This window comes from Peromyscus californicus, unplaced genomic scaffold (assembly GCF_007827085.1).
Source record: "Peromyscus californicus insignis strain IS unplaced genomic scaffold, ASM782708v3 Scaffold_7__1_contigs__length_154581171, whole genome shotgun sequence".
Classification (NCBI taxonomy): Eukaryota; Metazoa; Chordata; class Mammalia; order Rodentia; family Cricetidae; genus Peromyscus; species Peromyscus californicus.
In genome coordinates, this window is record NW_026294595.1 from 51,004,531 (window position 1) to 51,021,523 (window position 16,993).

The window sequence follows — 16,993 nt, forward strand, 5'->3', positions numbered from 1 at the left end:
GATTAATAGAAATGGGTTAATTTAAGATGACAGAGCTAGCTAGCAAGAAGCCTGAGCCATAGACCAAACAGTTTGTAATTAATATCAAATTAATTTGATATTATTATTCTGAGTGATATTATAGCCTCTGAGTGATTATTATAATAACAGCAGCTGCAGGACTGGGCAGAACCGGGAAAGTTTTGGCTACACTTGGGGGAGGGAAAGAATATAATCAAAATATATTTAAATTTAAAATTTGTTTTAAATAATAAAAATATAATAAAGAAAAAATTAAAAAAGGAAAAAGAAAGGAAGGGAGGAAGGAAGGAAGGGAGGAAGGAAGGAAGGGAGGGAGGAAGGAAGGAAGGAAGGAAGGAAGGAAGGAAGGAAGGAAGGAAGGAAGGAATTAAAAAGTTCCTTCAGACCAAATACTGTCATCACTTCAAAACTATGGCTAGATGATAATCCAGAACTAAAGAATGCCTTCTTTCCCTCCTTCCCTCTCAGTGCTGGGGCCGTGTGAATGCTGAGCAGCTGTACTGAGCTGGATTCCTAGCCCCTCTTTTGCTTTTTAAGATAGAGTTTTTTTTTTAAGTTGCCCAGGCTGGCCTTGAATTTGTGATCCTCCTGTCTCAGCCTCCTCAGTAGCTAGAATTACAAGGCTGTGCTACTATGCACACCAGGACTTATTTTATGAATCTTAACTTCAGATTAAATAGTAAAGAGCCAATATTATTTAAGCATCCTATTTAGAAAGAAAAAACAATAAATTTAGCTGAACATTTACAATGAATGGCATGATGGTGAACAAGAATGCATATATCTATTAAAATATCGTGATGAAACATACTTATTCTATGTATTGTCTTTTTACACTTACTAATTTTGTATGTGCATGGTATGCATATCATGGCACGCATATGGAAGCCAAAGGACAATCTGCAGGAGTTGGTTCTCCCCTGTCACACAGGTCTGGGATTGAGCTAAGGTTGATAGTAATGGTAGCAAGCGTTGTTACCATCTAAGCCATCTCACTGGCCCTGCTTAATATATGTTCATAAAAACAAAGTGATTGAGCTACTCAACACTACACCTATGTATTTTAGCATGACATGGCAAGAGGCGGCAGATAAACCTTGACACACACAGTTCCTATTCCTTTGGCTGCTGCTCACTTCTTTCCACCAATATGCACAGTTCTCCAAACCTTAAGAAACATCTCCAGAATGTGACCATAAGACTATTAAAGGTCACAAGAGTCCCTAAATCCTGCTTGCTAAGAAAGCAGTTCTAGATCATAAAATAGAAGGACAGATGAAAATCACCTAAGTAATTTCCCAGGCTTCCCCGAAGTTCTCCTCAATCATCACAGCATAGGATTCCTCAGTATGGCCTCCACGGACTCAATATGTGACTGACAGTATGGACTTAGTCTTGGCCCCTTGGAAAACATCCCATACAGAAATGCATTTAGTCACCATCCACACAAATTATTCCACAACAAAAGGACAAGTTTTCTAGCGCCCAGATGCTTTACCTGAAATGGTGATTGGCCCTCCCTATCTTGCAGGAACATTTCAAGGATCCTCAGTTCATACAGGAAAAACATACAGTATAAAGTTTAGCTGAATAACTATGCTTTCCTTCTGTCTCCTGATGGATTTCTATTAGGACCTTGGATTTGGGTAAATTAAAAAGAATATACTTATTTATTCACTCTTTGATTAGTCAACAACAGTTTATATAAAACTCAAGGTGCTGAATCAGAAATGAAATAATACTGAGAGGCTAAGGCCTTGAAATAGGGGTGAAATGGCATAATTTTGTATTTAGTTCCTGTGATCTGCTGGTTGTTGTAGTAGCAGACTCAAACTGAAGTTAGTTTAACTTAAACATGTACTGAACTCATGTTTTATAGATGATACAGGTAGGTGGCTTGCATCTTGCTCTCCAAATGTCTGTTAAACATCTAGAAATAATGAATAAATTTTTTGAGCCAAAACTTTGTATATTTTTTTCTTCCTCCAGAGTCTAGCCTGTTTTTCTGCAAACAGGAGAAAAAAAAAAAACAAATGCTGAATTAAATGAAGTTAATTTTGAAAGATGAGCGTTAGTTCATGGAAGCTTAAAGAGAAATGGGGTTGATAGCCTTGCCTTCTTTAGTTTGTTTAAATTCAAAGTAACTTCTAGTTTACAGGAAGGAACTGTTTTATGGATGGTCCAGGAAGACTGTTTAGAGACCGAAGTCTGAAGATATTTATTAGTGGCTGAGGAAGGAGAGCATTGACTTAGTTGGACTAAAGAAAACAGAGAGTGTCAGGGCAGTGGTAGCTCATGCCTTTAATCCCAACACTCTGGAGGCAGAGGCAGGTGAATCTCAGAGAGTTGGAGGCCAGCCTGGTCTACAGAGCGAGTTCCAGGACAGCCAGAGCTAAACCCAGAGAAACCCTGTCTCCAGAAAACAAAACAAAACAACAGAGAAAGGAATTTGAATGGTCGTAAATGGATTCAACAGGAGAGGTTCAGTCAATGTAATGTTCCCTGACAGGCCCAGTAGCACAAAGCTTGCATCTTAGACACAAAGAAAGGATGGCTGGGGAGTAGCTCATACCAAACAGCAAATGTTAAAGGAGATAACACACTTTAATGATAGTTACTAGAAAGTTATTAGATAAAGACCCAGCATTCCTTTCTGTGGGGAATAAGATAGGAAAGATGAGACTCAAACAAATATTTCCCAGGCGCCACTGGAGATAATTACAAGTATCACCATGTTATTTATTGAGAGAAACTACTTTCTTGATGAAGCAACTAAGAGATTTTTGATGTTTTTGTGAACTGAAAAGACAGAGCATAGAAAAGATGATTTCCCAGAGAAACCTGAAGCTGTGATTTTAGTACAAATTGGGGATTATGTAGTATCCAGGTAGACCCAAGAGAGCAATAATGCCCATGTGGCTGGTGTTTTACATTTTCAAGGAAGACCACATTACAAAATCTCATTAAAACTTATACTAGGGGCCAGAAGATGGTTCTGTGGCTAAAGGTACTTATTGTTCTTGCAAAAGACCCAAGTCTTGATTCCTAGTACCCATATGGCAGCTCACAACTGTCTAAAACTCCAGTTACAGGAGATGTGACACCTTCTTGTTAACTCCACAGACATCAGGCATGCATATGGTGCACAGACATACATGAGAGCAAAACACACATAAAATAAAATTAATAAATCTAAAAACCCCCAATCTCCTATTAATCCATGCAATGGCATCTGTAAACTGCCCTGAGATTGGGATGAATTGAGATTTAGGAAGGCCAAGGTAAAGGGCTGTTCAAGGTCCCGTAACTGATACACACTGACCAGACATGCTCCTTGAAAACAAACCAACTGTGCTACCTTAAGCAGAGTATCTTACAGAGGATAAACCACTATCAGAAGTTCTGTGCACAAGTTGTAGCTTTCTTATAAATCAGCTTGGTAATTAGCAACCCTAGCACACTGGAGAGTTCTGTGAAGGGTGTTCATAAACTGAGCTGATCCTTGAAGAAGCTACAATGGAAACTTGGACACGTAAATTTGTGGGGGAATGAGGTAGACGAAGGTAGGGTTAAGAGAGAACAGGAGGAAGAAGCTAAAACTCAGTATGGTGCCACACACCTGCAATCCCTGCACTTTAGAAGTGAAGTAGGAGGACCAGGAGCTAAGGCCACCCTGGGCCACATGGAAACACTGTCTTTGTTTCTTGGTTGTTTGTCTACAGGTATGCCTGTGCACCACGTGCATGCAGTATGCATGGAAGCCGGAAGACAGCACCGGATCCTTAGGGACTGGAGTTACAGATGGTTGTGAGCCATCATGTGAATACTGGGAATCAAACCCAGGTCTTCTGGAAGAGCAGCCACTGCTCTTAACTACTGAGCCATCTCTCCAGCCACATGCAGGATGAAGAAAAGGAGTAGATTAAACAGATATAAGAAAAAGGGCTGGGTGGTGGTGGTGGTGGCGGCGGCGGCGGCGGCGGCGGTGGTGGCGGCGGTGGTGGCGCAGGCCTTTAATCCCAGCACTCGGGAGGCAGGGCCAGGCGGATCTCTGTGAGTTGGAGGCCAACCTGGGCTACAGAGTGAGTTCCAGGACAGGCTCCAAAACTACACAGAGAAACCCTGCTCGAAAAACAAACAAACAAAAAACAAAAAGAAGGAGAGAAAGAAAAAGAAAAAATGACAAGGTATGGGTCAAAAGAATGTGGAGTCAAGAAAGAGAGGGGGGGGGGGGAAAGAGGGAGAGAGAGGGAGACAGAGAGAGAGAGGAATCAAGACATGATTTTTAAAGATGGCTTCATGCTATCCCTCTCATGTTGCTAATTGTATTATTTAAGATTAAGTTTATATATAGTCAGTCTGTTGACTTCTAAGTTGAGACTGTGTAGATATAGATAAAATGGTACATACTTTTTAAGTAAAGTAAAAACATTTACAAGAGCTGCTATCTGGCCAATCAGCACACCAGATCACCCAGACTCATCCAGTTGTTCCAAGGAACAAAAAAATTGAATGTTTACAGAGATAGCCAAAGATTCTAGTAATAACAATAACCTGGCAAGGTATCAATTATATTTCAATTTCAATTCAACAATCAATACATATTTCATATGTAGCTTGGTAATCCCAAAGAAGTCTTTCAAAATTAAAATTTCAATATAAAAGAAACTCCTAAAAATCAAATTAATGACAACATGTAAGACATTGCATTTATTCTAAACTTCCATAGAAAAAGGAATATATATTCACACACATATATGTGTGCATATACAGATTGTGTGCATGTGTGTTTATGGGAATGTATGGGAGAGTGTGTGTGTGTGTGTGTGTGTGTGTGTGTAGAAAGAGAACACTCTTGTGAGAGGGGTATGCTTTAGCTTACTGAAGTTTGGCTGCAGCAAACATTTTCACACCCATGCCATCAGAGGCATCTTCCTGTGAGAGGGGTGAGGTTCAGATAACTGATCCAAAGCTTAGGACAGTCTGCCTAGATTATGTCCTGGCTCACAGTGTGCTTTCTGAAATGCAAATTACACAGTTTGTCAGTCAGTTTATATTATTAATGTTTATAAGAAATACTTTCTACAGCATGTTTTCCAAAAGATTTAAAATTAAATTAGTAATTTAATTAGTATGAAATTATCATAAAAACTACTGAATGCAGCCATTGGTCCAGGATCTGTAGACACACACATATATTTATTACTTGGAACAAGAAACTATTCAAATTCAGTTCCAAGAGAAATAGAAGTTACTAATAAACTGGGCCCTTGTCCAGTCTGGATTGCTAAATCAAGCTACTGTAGAGAAAAGAGTCTGGCTTCCTTATACACTGCATTTTCACCAGTATATGGATTACAATGCTTGAATTTTCTTGTTTACAATTAATTTTTCAAGCTTAGGAAACAATTTGAATAGTAAATGAGAAAGTATCGTAGTTATCATTTGGAAGGGAAACTCTGGCCATTACAATAGGCTGCCAGGTTTTCTAGGGATAAGAGCTGGCTTGGATTCACTTCCTGTGGCAACGATGTTCATGGCTATGAATCCAAACATTTAACATTTACATGTTCATGTCTGTAAAAACATACAGCAAACCGTGTACAAAATCCATACAATAGACTGTTTACATGCTCATGGCCATAAACACAAGTAATGGATTGCTCACAGAAGTTCAGGTTCAGAACTGACTCCTAAGGACCACAACACACACGCCTGTGGAACTCTTACTCTTTAATTCTGAAACAAAGAGCAATCAACACGCCAAACTTTACCAAGGGGAGCTCCGTGCAACATTATTTCCCAAAACTGTTCTTAATAAGAGCAGGCGACTCAAGTAGCCCCAATTTAGAGCACTACTGGGGAGCTGCAATCACATTAGGTCACCACTGAAGGAGGCCTAAGAACAAAAAAACGGCTCTCAAAAGTCTGATTTTTTTTTCTAATTTATATGAGCACTGAATCCTTCTGTGTATTTTTATTGAAAATCTGTGTAAGTTATCTTTTATAGAAAACCCCTTATCTCATATGAAGAAGCCCAAGTCCAGTTAGGTCAGGTGACAGCTGCAGAGTTATGCGATTAGTTGGTAGGTAACTGACAACCCTCACCTTTCAAGAGTCTCCAGGACATTTTTCAGTCCTGTGTTCTCGTCCCTAGAACACATAATTGAATAATCTAGTCCAAAACTCTTGTGTTAAAGATAACAGATGTCCTCACAGAAATGAAGCAGTTGCCTCATTTGGACACATGAACACATGTCTACAGTGGAAAGCAGTACCCAGCTCTTGATTTCAACACTAGCATCCTGCCCATAGCACCACTCCAATTTCTGCAAAACCAACACTGTTGCCTCTTATGTAAGAAGTCATGGACAAAGAGGGAATTTAACTGTCAAGGATCCATTAAAATGTTTATTAAACCACTTTTGTGTCAATAGGTATTTTTGAATCAATTAAGTACGATTACTTTTACTTACAAATGTCATCCACTGTGACAGGGAATCAGTGTTTCAAGCTGTTGAACAGGTCATCATCCCTGTCTTGTTGGATGACACCTGTAAATAAAATAAATCTATTTTTGAGTGAGATTTCTAAGCCAACTCTATTTAAGATGCATGCAGTTTAAGCAAAGAGTAATGTCCTTAATGATGTACTACTGGAGAGAGAATGCCCAGTGCTAACTACTTGCTATGGTTTTACTGGCCCCTTAACACAACAGTCCTGGGAGTTTAACACAGAGTGTTGTCAGAACCCAATCAGAAGAGTGGGAGTCTTACAGGTGGTATTTATTTCAGTCTCCTGACTCTGTGATAATCATTTCTACTTTATACTGGGGACAAGATAGGCCCTATCAAGTTAAATAAAGATTCTAATGCTAAATAAAATACATTAAGTGTCATTATTTCACCTCCCTAGGATTGAAAAGTAACATATACATTAGCTAAGATAACCATTAGGCTGATAAACTTTCAAAGACTTAAGTTATTTCAAGAATGTAAATTCACATCTACATAAACTGCTATAATGCCATTATTAGATATGGAAAGTGCAGTTGTTCCTGGAAATATCACAGGTAGAAAATAAAAAGTGAAAAAAATGGGAATGAGACAGAAAAGAACACTATTCAATATAGCATACATTTATGATTTTAAACTTTGGCAACTTCTAAACAAGATTTGCATCTCTTAGCAAATATAAATATAAGAAAGACAATACTTAAAGCAAAATTTCAAGGGCCAATGATTTAAAAGGTTGGTTTCTCTGTAGTTACTGAACACCAATTGAGCTAAGATCTGTCAGAAACCAAAATTAGGGCTGGCCAATGAGCACTAAATTCCCAGCTCCTACCCATCCACAGCAAACTAGTCTTATGCTGCTTTACGCTGAGGTCACAGACAGAGACCACACTGCAGGGTTATTACCAGCCAAGCACTGCTGGAGTGCTTACACACTCTATCCCACAACCCTACGACTTGGCTCTTGTCACAAATTTACAAGTAAGGCAAGACACAGAGTGACTAGCTCACAGAAGCTGGGCTCTACACCCCTCTGCACACCCTTAGCCACCAGAGACTCCTGCAGACACCAAGTGAAGTAACATGCTGCAACCTAGACAGAGAATGATCCTTTAACACAACCCACGTAACGTGTAACAACAGGACATTCTCTCTGCAATAAAGGGTGAGGCAGAATGGCAACAAGGGTAGGCAATCTCAACACCAGAGGACTAAGACTTTTCATGCTATTCTGAAATACATCATGACTAAAACATGACAACTCAAAGTTTAAACTGTATTTTACAATTAAAGAAAGTAAATCCTTCTAAATACTAAGGGATAAATCCTCCCACTCAAGGCTGGCTGATTCTCATAACAGTGTAATAGTTATCAACAGACAGAATTAAATCATGTATATTAAAATAAATAACATTGTTAAAAACAGAACTATTTATGAACTACCTTTAAAGAAAACAAAAAGTTCTGATGTGACCCCTCAGTTCCTTATATGCTGGTAGCTGTCTTTCTTAGTCACAAGCTATGCTTCTGACCAAAGCCCCTTAACTTTTTGTTACTGGGCCATTTTCCAACATATTTTTAAAGCTGAAGATGAATTTTTTAAAGGGACACATTCAGGAGCAAATATATACCTGGCATATTTTAATCAAACAAGTAAGAGATATGCAAAGCTCATCCCCACAGACCCGGACACTAAGAAAATCGTACTTCCTTCCGAAAGCGCTGTGAGAAGCAGAGACTTTCAGGCAGAGGCGCTCTGCCAAGGACCCCCGACAAAGACAGTGCGGTTCATGATAGCTTACCCTTTTCTCTGACACCCCATCCTGGCCTGCAGCCTCTTTCTCATCATGTGTTTCTTTCAGGACTGCCATGTGCTGTTTGTATGCTGGCTCTCTGTTTAAGGTTGTGTATCCTATATGCTCATAAATTGGGTTTATCGTCATCTTGGCAATGTATTCTGCTGCCTTGGTTTCAATATAGAGAGTAATCAAGCCATCAGTCACCAGATCGTGGATGGACTCAAAGCGTTTCTCCCCAACAAAGTGCTTTCCATCGTAGTACAGCCTGAAGTTTCTGGTTTGACTTCCAAATCTGCCTCAATGAAATGGGAAAGATGCTTTTAGGAAAAGAGAACAAGTAAATTCTTTCTAAAGAAGAAACAAATAAAAAACACCCCCAAGCTGAAATCCATTGCTTTTGCTTGTATATTACTGTTTAGATCAGCTGTGACTAATATCTATTAGTCACTTAGAATACCCAAAATTCAACTGCTAAACCCAAACAACAGACTTGAAATAACTAGGGTTTTTAGCATGGTGATCCCAGAAAGCATTTTTACTTACTTAAGCCAATTCATTACTCTTATAATAAAGCAGGGAAAATAAATTTTATAACCTAAGAAGGCACATTCAATATGCAATTGGTCAACTATAATATACAAAATTTCTTCAAGTTGAATAATGCAAATATTCAATGTGCTTCAAGGCTAGTATTCAATGTCTTTCAACAGGGAAGTTCTCTTTACTGCTCATCCAGTGGGATGCCAGCAATCACGACACGTGTGCTGCCTCCAGAACTGAGCCAAGCAGCAGAACGCACAGAAACACACTTGGGCATTTCTGGCCAGAGGTCAAGGACTTGTTCTTCCCTTTAAACTCATCTGCCGGTTAGGTACAGGCAAGAAACACTTGTAAAATACAGTACACGGAAGTCCCACACCATCAGACTACAGAAATCTGTTGTCTGTTTGGATGACATGCTTCAGAAACTGGAGATGGGTGGTTTCCCATCACAGTAAATTCAGTATTTTGCTTCCTGCAGGAAACCTCAGAACTGGCTCCAAGCTGGCACAACCGACACCAGTGTCCTTGCCAGGAGGTACAGGCAACTCAATAGAAGCCAACGCCAGAGTGGGGAGAGCTGCCAGTTTCAGAATCAACACCAATAAAACTAAGCAAATCAGAACGCATCTTCTTCATTTGGTTGTAAACGCACGCGCGCTCACACACACACACACACACACCCCAGAAATGAATTTTAAAACTGAAGTATTTTTTGCTCCACACGAAGCTGCAAACTCAGTATGCAACAAAATTCTGCCACAGACAGTATTTCAAATGTATAGGAGCCAGACATTTTATTTTATTTTATTTTATTTTGTGACATGGTCTCACTGTATAGGTGTGGCTGGCCTGGAACTCACTATGTAGACCCGGCTGGCCTTGAATTCACAGAGATCTGCCTGTCTCTACTTCCTGAATGCTGGGATTAAAGGCGAGCAGTACCACATCTTGCTAGGAATTAGACACTTTTAAATAATGGGTCTAGAATGTTGTTGGTTTTTTGTAATTTAGACTTTAATAATACTTAATCCAGAACCCAACCTAATGTCAGTGTTGACCTACATCTAACTACCCACCTTTTGTTCCTTCAAGAACAATCAAGTTTTTACTTCTACTCAAGTACATGAGCCATGTAACTAAACTTCCTTCTAAACTTAAACATTTCTCCCAAGCAAATTTTCATTCTATAATTCTATATGTCTCAAAAGCTAGAAAGATAAAATGTCTATGCAAAAATTAAAGTTTTTCAGTCTAACATACTTCTATGACTTCCCTTTTCTAATATGTATTTAAACACACACACAGAGAGAGAGAGAGAGAGAGAGAGAGAGAGAGAGAGAGATATTAAAAGCTGTCTAAGCTCCTTTCCACGGTGGTTATGGCCATCAGAATAAGGACAGTCTGGGCAGTCGTGTACGTCACCGGGCACACAAGTGTCTTCTGAAGGTTGAGCAGTACAGGGAGCCGAGGGTGAGGGAAGGCAGGTAGTGGAACTGGTCCCAAACGGGTTAGGCATGGTTTGGCTGGAAGAAAGAAGTCTAGGTTTGGACTTCTGCTTTACTCTTTAACTTCAAGAGGTCCCCTCCATGATTTCAGCTCCTTATCAGCTTGCCAGCCTTGAGGGAGCTATGAGATTACTGAGGGAGCACATGGTCATAATGTACTTGATTAAACTTAGTCTCAAAGGACATGGAAGCAAATGTCCATTTTGGAATTTTGATTAGCATTTTCTTTAGAAAAACGACATTTACTAACGGAATGGCAGGTTTTCCTCGTCTGCCAAACCAACCCTCTTTACTTAGGGAGCGACATAGGGAACAGGCTAACAGTGCGGGCTGCCAGAGACCGCACTATTACTGTGTTGTTTTGTGCTCTGCTGTGGGATCTGTGGGATCTGTGGGATCAGAAGTAGAGGTCAAGCAGAATATCCTGGAGAATGGAGGGGAATGGCTGTAACAAACAAAGCAAAAGAGGCAGACATCAGATTGAGGATGAGGGGGACCTCTCCTTGTAACAGTGCTCTGCTGGTATGCTGGTATTCCTTTAGTCAACAAATACTCAAGAAAATACTCAGACATTTTCAACACTAGGAAGTTCATGATGTCCTGTTCACATAGCAACCACAATGGGAAATGATAATCATAGAAACAGATCAAAGAATGATATGAAATGCTGAATTTCAAAAACCTCAAGTTAAGACTGTTTAAAATCTTTTTTTTACATCTATTTATGTGTGTGAACGAATACATGCCCAAGCACACAGAGGTCAAAGAACAATTTCTAGGAAATGGTTCTTTCCTTTTACCATTTGGGTTAGAGACTGAACTCAGAACATCAGGCTTGGTAGAAGCACCATTACCAGCTCAGTCATTTGTGACTGCTATCCCTCCATTTCTTCAGGACAATTCACTTCTCCTGCTTTCTGAAATAATCATCTGCCTCTGCCTGCCCAAGGCTTAGTGAACATGCCTGGCCTGGAGCAGTCCCAGGTCTACCGAGACAGAGCTGAAGAGGATGAAATTCATGTTCTCCAAAGTGGTGCTGGAGTAAACAAGCAGGAAAGACTGAGGACAATCTGCTCTGTGCTGTGATTGTGGTATGGAATTACCATTTCCTACAAACTATCCTCTCCAGCTAGCTTTTCCTCTTTAAAGAACTATGTAATACTGTGCCCAGTTGCATTCAGATATATTTCAAAATTTGTAACTCTACCATTTAGCTTTAAAAATATGAACATAACACTTTTTTCCAGCTTTTGTTTCCTTGTGGGTGAATCATATTCCTAAAAAAATTCAGTCTAGATACATAAAATGATGAAAATATGTATAAAATGTTACTTATTGTAAAACCAAAAATTAACTTTGATTTGAGGCCAAAGTTATTTTGAAGTGTCTGTTCAAAGGACTAGAAGCAAAGAGATGTCTCCTGTTTACAAATAGGAAATAAAGCATACCTACAACTATGTCCACTAATACTGAGGCATCAAGGAGTTTCTAGCAACAAACACACGAAAATGTTTACATCATAAACACAATTTGTATTATTTACCAAAGTATCCAACTCAATGGTGGAACATTAGAAACATCTCAGAAGCACACACAGTCATAAACAAGCCTTCGGTAGACAGGTGGGAACAGGAGTAAGTGATGAGACACTTCATGATCTAAACACCCCCTTTAAAACATTAGGCTATGACTTTTGCCTATCTTGCTACATAATTTTGATGATAAAATGCGGGACATTACTAAAGTGTGTAAATTTATGACTATATTCTCCTCCCATATGCCTAACTAAATTTCCAAAGATGGCACCAGACAGCTCTAGAAGGTGGATTAGGTGACAACCTACACAAGACTCAGCTAAGCACCCACTGCACTCCTCACCCTGCCCCTGGTAGACCTAAGTTCTGCTCACTAGAGAGGAAGAGGCAGATTGGTGGGGCACAGGCAGAGCAGAAAGTAGAGGTGCCATCCTGAACACAAGGAACTGAGAGCACCACTTTACTGGTCCTTAGGAAGCTCCTCTCCTGATAAGAGACCTGAAGACTTCTCTGGGGAATCTCATTAACTCTACAATACAGAGCAGCATCCTGTAACTGTCAGGCTCCCCCGAGCGCTCAGAACTACATCTGAGCCTAACTGCCAAATACACTTAAATATGGTAATCAGCCAGCAACCACCCGGTATCTAAGAAAAACCTTCACAAAGGACAAAGATAAACAGACAGAATCAGGTCAAGTTGGAGGAAACAAATCATTCACAGGCAAAAAATATTATTCTTAAAGTATCTATATGCTAAACTATACGATCTCTCTTATTTCCATCCTTAAATAGAAGTTAGCCCCCCCCCCCAAAAAAAAAGAAAATCAGGATGCCACAAAGAAGACACAAAGTAAAGAGTCAAGGTAGAAATCAAAGAGATAATCCAAGAAAATAATCACAAAGGAAAGACAGAAATGCACATAATTTGCAAAAACAGGCCCACAGTGTGTGGGTAAATGTAATAAGGCACTGAAAAATAGAGCAGGAACTGTAAATGAAGCCCTCAAACTGGCAATGTAATGTCTGACATCACTAAGCACAGCAAGGATGCAGAGCTGCTACAGTGCCAGTGTCTGCGACACTGTTTAACAGAGACTTATTTGGTAAGGCTGAACACCAGCACACATATATACCCCAGGGCACTGAAGGCCAGTCCTAGGAGCTAGATATATAGTTATATACCCATCCTATAGGAATATAATACCTAGAAATATTGCATTATAATTCACATATAATGTAGGCTATTCTATAAATAAACATAAATAAACATATATATATATGACTAATGTCACCATAGGCCAATATAGCTATATGTAGGTATAGATATATAATTTTTGAGATGGGATCTTTCTACTATATAGCTCTGGCTATCCAGGAAGTAGCTATGTAGACCAGGCTGGCCATGAACTCATAGAGATCCACCTGTCTCTGTCTCCTGAGTGCTGAGATTAAAGGCATGGGCCACTACTTCCAGCCACTCTAGGCTATTTTTTTTTTTTTGTGGGGGGGCAGAGTTTCAAGACAGGATTTCTCTGTGTATAGCCTTGGCTATCCTGGAACTCACTCTGTAGACCAGGATGGCCTCAAACTCACATGGATCCGCCTACCTCTATCTCCAGAGTGCTGGGATCAAATGTGTGTGCCACCACTGCCCGGCTCACCATAGGCTATTTTTACATTTAAGTACTTCCCCTAACTTCACATAAAAACACATATATCAACAATCTTCAAAAAGTGAAACCACATAATTCCCAGTAAAATAGAAAACAAAGCTGGGATGGTAAATTCCATGGGTTTGTATAGTTCTCCCATATCCTCTCTCCTTCCTGAGAGTTAACGGCACACTACTGCTTCTAAAGAAAAGGTCAAACACTTAAGCAGGCTGCCAGGCAGAGAGGGTGGATGTCGGTTCTGCCTACTTTAAAGCACCAGGCGCTAACACAATACCTGGCCCTTATGATGTCCAAGCAAATGACTGAATGGGCCTGATATGGTGGCAAATGGTAATCACAGCACTAATCCAGCCTGGGTTTAGAATAAGACCCTATCTCAAAATAGAGGGAGTGGGAAACTAATAGGGGAATTTGTAGGGAAGAGGGGTTTCAGTGTGACACAGGGAGATGGGAGAATGAAACGGGCTGAAAAATCACCCTATTTCACTGTATCCATGTACGAATCGGTCATAATGAAATCTACTATTGGGTGTAACTAATATACTCTATTACAAAGAATTTCTGAACGGTTCCATTAATACTTTCTCCTGAATTGGATGGCAACATATAACAATTACATTTATTTTAAAAAATTCATTGGTGTTACATAGAACTAGCAAAATACAATGAGATTCCTATAGGCTTATTAGTACCATGCCACACTGTCATTACAGATCCCTAACGATCTCAGTGTGAGAAATATGACAGGAAGCTTCTTCCTATATTGACAACTGGAAGTTCAAAGATGCTCTTTCTACTCTAGGGAGTCAAGGAGAATTTTGTTATCATTTTTTACTTATCACTTATGCAGAGAACCGATACTTAATACTTTGCTCAGAACTATATGTATTTATATATTTTATTTACAAAAAAACATTATATCCAGATATAAACCTTTTAGAAACCACAATATGTCCAGAAATGCTCACTGAGTCTATAGAATTAATAATAGATTTCACTTATTTAAGAACTGATGATCAGTTCCACTAACGGTTTAAAATGAACTTGCATTACAGAATAAAAAATTCACTCTACAACACAGATTTAAGAAAGCAGAGTTATCCACATGAATGTCTTTGGAGAGTTCTTTTATACCCTTATTAAGTATGTGTGCACAAACATAAGCAAGCCTACATATTTACAGTCTCTCAGATTCCTAATTCCTTTATACAGTGCAATGCTATTGTAAAATAATTCCTGTATACATTATATACTCTAAGCATTACCTATGGACTACAATTTAAGATTTTTCTTGACAATCCAGGTTCATAATGGATTATTCTGGTGAGTGAAAACAGAAACTCCCCAGAGGCTATTGTAAAGCATTGGTTTGCTGTGATGATGAGTGCTATCAACTTGACTGGATCTAGGAATCACCTAAGGATGGACCTCTGAGCATGCCTGGGGGGATTATCTTGACTGTGTTCATTGCGGGGGAGGGGAAGAGCCATCCATTATGGGTGATGACATTCCCTGTGGGATCCCAGACTGGGTAGTGAAGAAGGGGAGCTGAGCAGCAGTGTGCCTCCATCTCCATACCTGGTTGTGGATACACTGTGAATGCCTGCTTCAAGCTCCTGCTGCCTTGACTTCCCTGTCATGATGGGCCTTTTCTCCCTTCAGTTGCTCTTGTCGGGTATTTTTTCACAGCCCCAAGAAAATTAACTAAGACAGTTGCCTTTCTCCGATCTCCTCTGTACCCAAGCTACTGAACACTTAGTTCTTGGATCTTACACTTCCAAAATCCTCTTTATAGGTTATCAGTTGTGTTTTTCTCATAACCTGTTATTTTTTATTCATCTATTTATTTTACATCCCTGCCACAGCCTCCCCACATCCTCCCCTCCCATTTCTATTCCCCAATTCCCTCCTTTTCTGTCTCCATCCAGGAAAGGGTTGGTCTCCCATGAGTATCAACAAAACATGGCATATCAAGTTGCAGTAAGACTAAGCACCTCCCCATGTATTAAGGCTGGGCAAGGTGACCCATTGTGAAGAATAGAATCCCAAGAGCCAGTAAAAGAGTCAGGACAGCCCCTGCTCCCACTGTTAGGAGTCCTACAAGAGGACCAAGCTACACAACCATAACATATAAGCAGAGTGTCTAGGTCAGTCCCATGCAGGCTCCCTGGTTGTCAGTTCAGCCTACTAGCCCAGGTTAGTTGATTGTGTGAATCTTTCCATGGTGTTCTTGACCTTTCTGGCTCCTACACTCCTTCCTCCTCCTCCTCCTCCTCCTCCTCCTCCTCCTCTGCAGGATCCCTGGACTCCACCCAATGTTTGGCTGTGGGTCTCTGCATCTGTCTCCATCAGTTGCTGGATGGTGCCTCTCTGACGACAATGGAACCAATAACCTGCTATTTTTAAACATACTATAATGTAGAAAAAAACAAAAATTGTTTTAATGTTTAAGACTATATTAAGTAGACTCTACTAGGACTTACTGGGTATTCCTTTGCAGGAACAAATGGATTCTTTGTTTTATTTAGCCAACAATAGCCATTTCTCATTTACTTCCGGTTTTTAGGCCTTGTTCTGGAACTTGATTTGCTTTGTTATATACCTTTAAGTTCAGTCCCAACCATCTACTAATGGTCAACAGATTGTTACATTTTCCTCACTAAATGCCTATTATTAATGCATTACTTACATACAGCATCCCATATTTATCGACAGGGTACAATTCAATGAGTTTTCATCATAGGTAAGATGCAGAAACATCCCAAACAGCTCCCAAAATTTCTGCAAGTTCTTGCCCAGTTTCTCTGACTGTTCTCTACCCTGCTGAACCACTTCACTGTTTGCTGCCGTTACACTTTTCATTTTACATAGACAGAATCAGGGGCCAGCAGGATGGCACAGACAGGAAAAGTGCTTGCACATAAACCTAGCAACCTGAATTCAATTCCTAGAATCCACATAACAAGCCAAATACGGGGGTTCCTATCTGTTATCTCAGCACTACTACAGAGACATGGGAGGCAGCAAGAGGAGACTCCCTAGAAGCTCTCGGACCAGCTAGCTTAGAGTGCCCAGAGTGGCAGGAGCAATATGACAGACCACGCTTCGTTCAGCAAGGCCGAAGGAGAGCACACCTCTGACAGCTGTCCTGACAGCCACATGCAAGTTCACATACACATACAGAAAATAAAATAAAAACAACAGTGAATTAATGAAACCATAGAACACACACATTCGTCTTTGGATGCCCAAGGGTTTAACATAAAGATTCACTTTAAACTGACGGGTATTGTACTCATGAAATTTCAAGTGTGCCCAGACCAGGACTTCCAGGTGTGACGGCAATAAGCTGTACTTGCACATGCAACTTCGCATTTCTGTCTCTAGTGGAGTCTACATTC

General features: G+C 40.0%; 1 protein-coding gene across 6 annotated transcripts in view; it reads right to left on the bottom strand.

Moving 5' to 3' along the window:
- Chn1 (chimerin 1) overlaps positions 1-16,993 on the bottom strand; it is a 153,582-nt gene that overhangs the window by 62,554 nt on the left and 74,035 nt on the right. For 4 of the 6 annotated variants that reach the window (XM_052725346.1, XM_052725345.1, XM_052725344.1 and 1 more), the window contains exon 6: positions 8,339-8,627. In XM_052725346.1, coding sequence (XP_052581306.1) covers positions 8,339-8,627 — 289 coding nt within the window. Of the gene's footprint in view, positions 1-6,497; positions 6,522-8,338; positions 8,628-16,993 lie in introns of those variants that run through there. The other 2 variants (XM_052725349.1, XM_052725347.1) reach the window with 1 other exon arrangement.